At 34.1% G+C, this 10,861-nt stretch overlaps 1 protein-coding gene across 2 annotated transcripts in view; it reads left to right on the top strand.

Moving 5' to 3' along the window:
* The first annotated feature begins 7,798 nt into the window (after window positions 1–7,798).
* LOC106687921 (nuclear receptor corepressor 1) overlaps window positions 7,799–10,861 on the top strand; it is a 73,092-nt gene continuing 70,029 nt past the window's right edge. Inside the window, exon 1 of one of the 2 annotated variants that reach the window (XM_014432091.3) lies at window positions 7,799–9,271. In XM_014432091.3, the coding sequence (XP_014287577.1) occupies window positions 9,186–9,271 (86 nt within the window). In that variant the 5' untranslated portion in view covers window positions 7,799–9,185. The remainder of the gene's footprint in view (window positions 9,272–10,861) is intronic. The other variant, XM_014432090.3, reaches the window with a different exon arrangement.

The raw sequence follows: 10,861 nt of genomic DNA, 5'->3' as shown, positions 1-10,861 counted from the left end.
TATATATATATATATGATGTAATAATATGGATTGAAAATATTAAGTTCCAAGAACCTCATGATGAGAATAAGACGAAAACGTTGGCCCATTTTGTCAGAACTGTCGAACATGGTAATTTTTCTAGAATGGACACTTCAGCTGTATGACAGAGTAAAAATGAAAGAGAAGCAAAATATGAAAACTGTTTTAATTTATAATATAAACTAGGTAGGAATTGCGAGGAAAAAATGAAGATAAGGCGGTTTTTATTCGATTTCTAATCCAAAGCTTGGAGATTTTCTGAGGTCAAGCCCAATCGTATGTACATAAGCCTTCAAACCTTGAAGTTCAGATTTTTTAACGTAAGTCTATGCTAGAAATTCATTTAAGAAAATATTTTCCAATATGAGAAATTATACATCTTGCTAAGTTCATTATGAATATGGCATATATTAAACGATGTAGTATTAGAGAAAAATAAGTTTGAGATGGTTGATTAGGACATAAATCACTGAGGAAATACTTGCTGTAATCCATTTGAACGGGCAAGTTCTGTCATATTCCACGATCTTTTATGGAGCTCAGAAATTTTAATTCATTTGTTTCCACTATATTCGGACGTTATACTTGTCCTTTGAAGTATTAGAAACCCTTAAAAAAATAGTAATACGTTTTTCTTTTTTTGTCCTCCCAGAATACCAAAATCACACCCTAAGCGATGATTGGAACCAGCCAGAGATCTGATTTCTTGTGAATAGTGAAATCACTCGATGATGTCCAGCCCTCTAGGGTGAGGAAGCTAAGGTGACAATGAGGCTTTGGAAATGTCTTTATGGTTCGACTTTGTCTAGGCACTGACTACAACGCCTTTTATTATTGTGCTGTATATAAGTAATTAGTTCTGACTCCAATTAAAGATGTAAGGTATTCTACCCCAGTTGGCTACGACAATGCGTGTTCATTAGGTTAGGAGATAAATTTACAAGATGAGTCTTAAGGGAACTTGCTGTAAATCCTCACTGGGCGGAAACTTCACTCCACAGGGAACTAGCAGGAGGTCCTTGCAGGAAGCAAACTTCACTCCATGAGGAACTAGCTTAAAGTTGTGAAAGGGTTAGCAAGTCCTACAGGAACTTGCTGTAGGTTTTTACTAAAGAAAGGAAAGGTATAGGATAGAGGAGGTATTTAGTAATGACCGTGAAATAAGAACACGCGAGATAATATCAAAAAACAGAGGAAGAATATATCGCTACTTACTGATCTATACTGCAACGACTAGAGCCGCCAAAACTACAATGGCCCGGCATAATGCAACCTACCAGCTAACATGGGAACTACTGCTGGCGGCAAGCAAACGGCGTATATTAATATTTGTACCATTCATTGTAAATACCTTAATTGTAACAACTATATAAGACATTGTAATATTCATAATTGTATCATTTGAATAAATAAAGATTTCAGAAGAATCTGCTGATCCACTGAAAGCTAACGTCTTACTCGTAGTACCTCTCGAAGGCGTTTAATAACCCAGATACTAGACTATGCCAAAAATTGTAAGGCCTCGGGGTGAAATCTTGCTTCACAAGAAACGATTTAAATTGTGGATTAGTATATTCTAGTAAAATATTTTTAGAAATATATATTGTCTTTTATTTCTCTGCCTTCTCTAGATCATTCCTCCTTATACCTTTTCTTCTTTCGTAAGATCCGGCGGCTGGCACCTTCTGGGCTTACATACCCTTCCTATCTACAAGAATAGTACCCTGTAGGACGAGGTTAGCTTCCTTAGAGAACTTACGGCAGGCACCCGTAAGTCTCATCATATCTAATCAACTACCTTACCTAAGTGAGTATGCATTGTCGAGACCTAATATTCAAGAGTACCTAACATTATCGATTAGAGTCACATAATACATAATAACACTACAACCTCGACATACTGATCCAATGTGACTATTTACTGTTTCCCAAGAGATGCCAAATAGTACTCTGCGATTACCAAAAAATATTCAATTCAAGCTTAAATTAAAAATTGTTAATGATAACTAGGGATAGGATTTTTATGTTTTCACATATTTTTACCTAACCATGATATCTGCGATTCTTTACTGACTAAAGATGTTTCAAGACATTTCTGGTCAAAAGAAGCCATTTTTATTTTACATATTTTTAAATATTTGGCCTTTTTTACATATATTGTTGTAAGTCACATATTTTCTGAAATATTTGTTATTTTTAGGTTTTCTGTCCTGAATCACATATTTACTTAAATTATTTGTTCAATTTTAAATACATTTTTCGCAGCAACTACATAAAATTCAAGAGAACGCAAGATATTTAAAGGTGAAATTTATCATTTATCATAAATAGTGCGTGAAAATTCTATGTCTTCATCTTTGAACACAAATTAAATGCAGTTGCAATAATAAATTTTCACACAGAATTACATCGAGAATTCCTCAGAATCAATTAAAAAGAGCAAGGGTCTTATTCCTGTGCCATTTTCCTAGAATTTGTTTTTTTACTCTTCAATCCATTTCTCTGTTTCTTTCCTCCTCAGATTTCACAGGTACTAATACCATGTATTTAGATTTGTCAGGGCAGACATTCCTATCTACAAAATTGACAATCCGGACTTAAAAATCTTTCTTGAGAAATACACATGCCAAGTAGTGTCAAATGAAAGCACATCTGTATTTTGTAATTTACTCTAAGGCTCCAAAGCCCAATTTTGACGCCTGTAAATTATTCTAAAGGGATCAATCTCAGAATAAATAAAGATTATTATTATTACCGTATGGGCGTTGATGACCTCAGGGTTTTACGCCCTAAAGCCCCAGCCAATAACTATACTGCCATTGATTTACTCAATCATTTCCGTTATTATGATCCTTATTTCAGTTTTACGGGATTCTTATTCTGAAATAGACAGGAAAAATACTTTCGCATCATTCATAAAAATGTGCCATCGGCTCCTAGCACGACTTTAATCTAGAAACCTTTGAAAAACTCAAGGAACATACCACGTTTGCTACCAAGAAATTCAAGAAACCATAAATCGGATTGAAGATTGACAATAGTGTTAAAAATGAACTGTGGACTCTAGGTCTTGCAGACGACATAATTCAGATCATTCTGAAATTAATCAAAGAAGTCTGGGACTTCTGTTCCATTGAGTTTGATCCATAAAGAATGTACAAATAGTTCACCCTGGAGACAGGCTATTATCAAACAAGATTTATACATGGGAGGTCTACTACCGATCAGATGTTCTCCCTCAAAATTATTCCAGAGAAGGCAAGGAAATTTGAAATTAAACTCACCATTTACTCATAAATTTCAAGGCTGCAAAGCTATGGTACAGGACAGTTGGGGGTGAAAAGCACGTTTGTTCGTTGCACGTAGATAGTGCACACACTTCGGAATGTGAATGAACAGAAAGAAGTAATACTCGCTTACCATCAAGGAAAGACGAATCGGGGGGATAACCAAAACACTATAAGCCCTGAGACGGAAATATTTTTGGTGGGGTATGAAAAGAACGATCTTAGAAGTGCGTTTGCCTATGTGCCATATATAATCGACACCCCCTAAAAGCGTTACAGGAAGAGACCCCAACCGCGAACAAACTACTCGTTGAACTTCAGATAGAAGGGTTATAAATGGGTAACTGCCATCGACCTCTTTTGCAAGGTGGCCATGGCGTATAAATCACAGGTCAGCGGATGCACGTGGTTCCAATTTCATTGGATTTCATCAGATGGCAGGAGAGAGTTTGATAATACCGAAAATTTGGGACGAGATGAAGGCTTTTGAAGTAGTGTGGCCCCTTAGTACTCCAGGCAACCCGAAGATAAGGGAAGAAATCTAATGACTCCAAAATACTCTGAGTGACTACTTGCGGTTTTATAATGTAGACAAGAAGTTGATGCCCGCTGGTGCTATGGCGAGAGCATTTTTTCAATCATTCAATCATCATCAATTCATGCGGTTATGGGTTTTTTCCCTTTAAAATTCTTATTTGACGCGGGCAGCGACGCAACTACAGGGGCACTGTAGACGAAGAGGAGATCGTACATAAGGCGACGTTAGCGCTGCGCAAAGTGTGGGATAAAGTTAAAAATGAGATTGGAAGGGAAAAGACCAAACGTATGGGGCGTTAGGATGCCAATGTCCGAAATATTATGGGAAGAGTCATGATCGGGAGATAATCGTCTATCGTCGAGTAGGAACTGATAGGGGTAAAGAGATGCAAAAGATACAAGTGTCCATTCAGAGTAATTGTGATGAGAGAGTACAATGTGGTAACCATTGAGAGTGTGCATGCACCCAAGTATAGTATTCTTAGGAATATAAGGAGTATTCTTATCTTGGCTGATAAGTAAATTCTCTAAAGGAGATTTTTTTATTTTTTGTGTAGTAAGTGCAAATGAATGTATGTTTTTTATTGAAATTTTGTGTCTTTGTTTTTAGTATTTTTTTTTCTTCAGCCTGAAGAGTTATGTCATTTTCTTTTATGTATATTAGTTATGGTTGAACAAGGCCTGAATACAACTCTAATCCTAACTCCCCATGTAAACTCCAATAATGTCGATAAGGAGCATCACAGAGATAATAAAGCAGTATCATTCTAGTAAGCGTGCATTATAATTCTGTTCTCTTTTTCCTTTTTTTAAGTCTTTCAGTCCAAGTGCTCGTAAGTTCACATGTTCACACATATATATACATACATACATACATACATATATAGCAATTATTGTTTTGTTTTTAAACTTAATTAACATTTTTTTTAATGAGCCCTGGAGCACAACCTAGCACAATGCCCTTCCATGGCGTTATAAACCACTTGCTCTGCAGTTTCAGGGACTCGACACGTAAGGGACCGGGGGTCAATCTTCTTCCCAAAGCTATGCAGTTTTCCCCGGAACCCACCGTGTCCTGTCGGGATCTGCGGGATCCAATGATCTGGGAGCACCCATCTCGCTCCCAGTATTCAATAGATGGTGGGGAAGAACTTCCTCAGAGTGGTGCTCTTCTGACTTGCCAACCACTGTCTATTCAATTCTTCAATGGAATCCTTCCGCAGCATCTTCTTCCATAGGTTCGGTCTCACCAATCTTTTCTCGGAATCCCTCCGGCAGCTTATCCAGCTCCTGCTTCTACACTATATATTTAACCACATCCTTCTTGAGGAAGAGATCTAGGGGCATCGCTCCGGCCAGCACCTGCACAGCCTGATGCGACACCGTTCTCTAGGTCTTTGTATAGTGGCCAGTCTCCTCTTCTGATCTTGCGTAAGGTTCTGGCTGTTCGCAGGAGACACGTACCTCAGAATACCCAGGACCACACTTTTTTTAATGGTCATCGTGGCAGGGTAGGCAGGGTACCTGATTCCCCAGAACGCACCCCCTATCCCGCTTAGTTCATTGAATGATAGGGTCGTCCTATACCTCAAATACACCAGGTGAGGGGTGGCGCCAAATCGTCTTCTCATCCTCCCAGTGAGGTACGTTACCTACTCACCCGGTCTAATCCTCTAGCCTTGGATGTCTAGGGTGATAGGATGAGTCCTATCGGTGGAGCCTTTTATGAGTATCGCCTGGGTCTTTGCTGTGGCCGTACTCAACATTTCACGCAGTAGCCATACTCAACATTCCACATCTGTCTTGGGTTATTACTTTTCAATTTGGTGCATGTAGCTCTTTCGCATCTTTGTTGATTGTATCTATCAATCTGGTTTCTGGCCTCCCACCTGGTCTCTTCCCTACAACACTGGCATTCAATATTTTGTAGAGGCCTCCTGATGGATTGCTTTGAGCCACATATCCCGCCCATATTAATTTTCTTGCCTTCTTATAGTAATGAGATATTGATTGACCAGTCTCCGCAAGAATTTCACATTAGTTCTCCTCTTCCTAGTCATGGCTCTGATTCCAAATCATTCCTGTATTTTTACAAAAGGCTTTCCCTTCATCTCTTGATTCTGCTTTCTAGTAATGTTTCTGGTTATGAGGAGGCCATTTCATGTAAGATACTAGCTTTGAGTTAATCAGAAAACTCTATCCTAGTCTTTATTTGCACAAATATTACATTTATGAATATGAAAATGTATCAAACCGGCAAATTTAAAGTATTTACGGTTCGCACCAGGTTGGGTTGTAGCAGAACTAGTGGTAGCTCCTAGATGTTTAACTAGTTGTAGCTGGCTACTACACAGTAAACCGTATCATTGCATAATAAACTATCTAGAGCTGCCCAAGTGATCTTAGTAAAATTGTAAGGGTCTTAACGCATTTTGAAGTGAATTAACTTTCTTTAGGAGGATTTAAAGAGAATTTCATGAAAACTAGCCTTGTTTATAGTAAAGTCGCTCTATTTTGACAGTTGCATAAAAATAAATGTACTGCATTGTAAATATGAGTCTAAATATAACAACCTCAAGAAGAAAGCTACAGAAAGCTGTACATCTTGTTTTTCCGATCGAATCGTGTCTTCTCTGGCCAACACTGCTCCGTAGAAAGTCGAAATGCAATCCGTCACGCTTGGCTTGAAATGTCTTGGGTCTGGAAACTGTTCCAATGACACGCTGAGTATATTTGCTGGGGCTTAGTAAGTTTTGGTGAGGGTAATTAGAGGGTCAGTTGTTTTGTTTTTGATTTTGGAAAACAAGAAAATGTAGTATTCGACGGTAAAAAATATATGGACAGCGGAGTGGCCGTATTAATAATAAATCTGTCCATTACCAGTAGTGACGATTTATGAGAAACAAATCCATAGTACATAACAAATAAATCAGAAAATTTATTTATTAATCAAATGTATATATTTTTATTATGTTATCCATCGACAGAATTTTTTTGTCTCATTTTAATTGAATCATTTAGGAATCTCCTTCTTTTCTTACCACAGAAAATTGCTTTATATGTATGTATGTATACACATATAATTGAATGCCCTTTAGAGAGTCGTTAACATCCTGCTAGAATATAAAGCGAATACCTTTAGAATCACGACCATAGGCGAATACCCAACAGAGCGTACACCCCCTCCCCTTCCTACGGGGATTTAAGGTATATGCCCTTAAAATTCGCTGTTCAGTCCAAAGGCCTGTCATTTTAGCATAATTAAAGTGGCCTTTGGACTGAACACTCGCCGACCTTAAGTTGTTTGTAGATTGACTATGCATTATTCCGATCCCCCTGTCATATCACCTCCTGCCCAGCTAATTTAACTATACTGGCTGCCTATACTCCGAGGCTAGCCATCCTTGACGTTATTGAATAGGTATTGTCAGAAGCCTTCTGATTAGTGCATTAGTGCTCCTCACCTCTTGAATTAGTGCCCGAACTAAACACTTCCACTACAGAAATATTATAATTTGATATATTTTGAGCAAAATATGTTTTATAATTAGAGGAGGTGAAACGAAAATATCGGTGACTTTGTATTACTGGAGGAGTAAATACACGATTTTCTCTATTGCGATTCCGTTATTATACTGATTTAACCAAAACAATTTAGACTAGAACTAATAATGAAATCATAAATAATAATTATAGATTTCTAACAAAATCAAACAGAAAATGTAATAAAACTAAGCAAGAAAGGTGAAGTTAAAATACTAAAAGAAGTAGATTTTACTTGTACCTCTTTTTTTTTTAACAATTCACTTCTAAGCAATATGGTTATTGAATAACTGTAATATGTCAAAATTTTATATACTTTTTTTGTTGAAATTGAATTCTTTATTGTAAATCATTATTGGCTATAAACTATATTTTTATTTCTTCAAAAGTTAATGTGTTTCAGCTTATTTACTTTCATAGTTATCCAAGTACGTCACACCCCCATTCAACAAATATCGACTCGTCCAACCGAGCTTGTTTGCTTGCCCCTTCAGGTTCAATGTTTTGTGGTTTTACAGAAATGTAAATGAAAAGCAAAGTTGTGTGTTTTCGTGAAAGAATTATTATATTTGTGTGGATAATCTACTTCTAAGGTTCTTGGATTCTTATCAGTGCTAACAAAGAAGATTGTGAGATGTGCTGTTCAAGTTTATTTTTTATGTTTGTAGTACACAAGTTTATGATTAGAACATTGCCACAAAGACGTACTGGAGTTAATCCTATTGTGTTATAAAATTACTTAGGTTTACTTTTTTATAGTTGGACACTATTACATACTATTATAAAGTTAGTTTTGTAAAGCATGTTAATTTTCTACAATCCCAGGTGATTATGAACTCATCGTATAGTTCAAAGCTGGTTAACCTGCAAAATTTTGTATTTATTTTATTTGTCCTTTGATGATGGGAACTTTGTTTATATGAATTGATTTGCACAATGGGTTTTATTAAACCTATCTATTTCATGTAGCACTATGGTTAATCACTAATTAGGATGTTTTTGAGTCTGCTGATAAAAGTTTTTGGTGCATTGTTTTTATAAATATTTACTTAGACTTTTGACAGAAATATTAATGGTAGCATTTGATTGTTTTGTATTGCACTACATACCAATGATGTATACCTCATTATAAAATTATTAAATATTTATTTACTTTTTTATACACATTTTGATTTTGTGTAGCAGTTTAATCATTGTAATTAGGTGATGTTTTGTTTGTACTTATATTCGATGTTTTGAAAACTTTCAACATTTTCTAAAATGTTTACTTTTGGCACTGTGCTACATTTTAGAGTTATTCTATACAACATATATTGTTAAAAGAAAATGTTTTTCCTTTTCATAATTATTGACATGAATATAATCGTCAGCTAATTTGTTCTTTTATTGAATATGCAATTAATGCTTGATTGATTTTACTTATTATTGAAGTTTTTTGGATTTTCGATTCTTAATTTAACTTCTTTGAGATTTTGTATACATTTGTGAGATACGTTTCTGTTGTGATTTTGTCGATTGTGACTTTTCTTCGCTTGATTGTTCTTGTATTCACTTTAATATCTTTAAAACTATCATTGCAAATTATTTAAGTACTGTTATTGTGACTGGGACATTAACATTTTAGTGTTTTCAATTGTGTTAATCTTTGTATCATCAGTGAAGCTGGTGGTTATTCTTCTATAACGGTTATTATCAAATGTTGGTGGCATGTGAAAGGAAGAAGCTATTTGAAAAAAATATCCCACCAAGTATTGTTATTGTGATGCCTGGGACATTTAGCGTTCGTCTGTTTATATATGGAGGCAGTTGTTCACCTGGACCGGCCAGCCACAATGCCTTCTCAGTCTCAGATGTCTTATTCAAGAACTACTGGTTTGCATGGGTATGTATGTTTATCTTTGCCTACATATCGGTTATAATTTAATGTCATATTTAACTTCATTTAGTTTTAAATTTATCTTGGTATGCATTTCATGCGTTGGATGTGTATAATAATGTACCCATCTTCATTAAGTTTACAAAATGTTTTATATTCTCAAACCATAGTATAATAATTTAATAGTTTCAATCCTTATTTAGTTTGTGTAGTAATTATTTTGAAAAATAAGAATATAGTACTCTGTATGTATTTACACTTTTTAATGTTGTAAGTATCAGTATTCCTTATTAAAAATTATAAAACTTGTTTGTTAATTTTTTACATTTTTTAATAGAATAACCACACTCATAACATTGATTGAAATACATCAAAAAATTAATAAATATGGAGTAATACAAAGCCCAGGTGATTTTTGACAGTTATAGCCATCAGTCACAAAACAATTAAAATATTTTATGGTCACCCCTATTTATACAGTTGATGACAATTATGACAAAGGAAGGCAAAAGTATTATTGAATTAATGTACAGATTTAGTCCTAATGTGCAATTATTTGTTTATTGAAGTAAGCATTGTAAGATTTGTATTGGCTATGTCTTTGGAATTCAATCATTGTCGATCATATCTTGTTTACAATGTTGTCAACAATTTGGTTTGAAGTATCATGTAATTATAATTAATGCTCATTATTTTTTTTATTATTATTTCTGATTCCATGCTATGCTTAATAGTTTTTGATTAAATTATTAGTGATAAATTGATAATATTTCTGTTTTGTAGTTAAAATTTGCAAATAATTTGGTCATTTAAATTTTCTGAAATCATAAACAAAGTTTATTTTAAGTACTTTTTTTTTGTGTTATGTTATAAATAATTCAAATTTTAATTTAATGGTGTCTTACATTATTTTATATACTTCTTTTGAATTGTTACACATCTCTATAGAGAAAGTTTTTATTCGATTTTTTTCTAGTCAAAAGTAAAAATAGATAAATCAAATTTAAGATACTTCATATGTTTTGTAATATACAACTGTGGCTTCGATAATGTAACAGTTAAACTTCATTGAGAATTTTACTATGGGACAATACTTTGTTATAGTTCTTAGAAAAGCTCTGCTTGGAGTTACAAACCTATTTAACAAAGAGTATTGTACATTCCTATTATCTAGAAATATTATTTGTTATGTTAATAATAGAAATATTATCATTGTCTTTCGTTGAACACTATTTGCAATGGTTATGTTTTGGAATAGTTTTAAATTATTTTGAAGTTATCATTTTTTATTTCTTTTAGTAACTTTATGTTATTCACAGTATAAGAACATTTTTATATTATTTGTTAAACTTTAATCTCTTGAATTTGTATTTCATGTATGGTTCATTTCTAACCTTACTTAAAAATCAAATGGTTCTTAGTACTAAATCAGAACATTTTTTGGTTTAACACATGTAGAAATGAAATAATATCTTTTATTTTTTCTTTCTCTGGGCTGATTGAATATTTTTTATGAGTTTCTGTTTATAATAAAAATAATTTAATCTTTAAACATGAATTAATATAATGGTATTAGTAGAGTAGTATAACTTATAT

The sequence above is a fragment of the Halyomorpha halys genome, unplaced genomic scaffold (assembly GCF_000696795.3).
Source record: "Halyomorpha halys isolate HHAL.00 unplaced genomic scaffold, Hhal_1.1 Scaffold1026.1, whole genome shotgun sequence".
NCBI classification, from domain to species: domain Eukaryota; kingdom Metazoa; phylum Arthropoda; class Insecta; order Hemiptera; family Pentatomidae; genus Halyomorpha; species Halyomorpha halys.
This window is presented reverse-complemented; position numbering and strand designations above follow the sequence as displayed.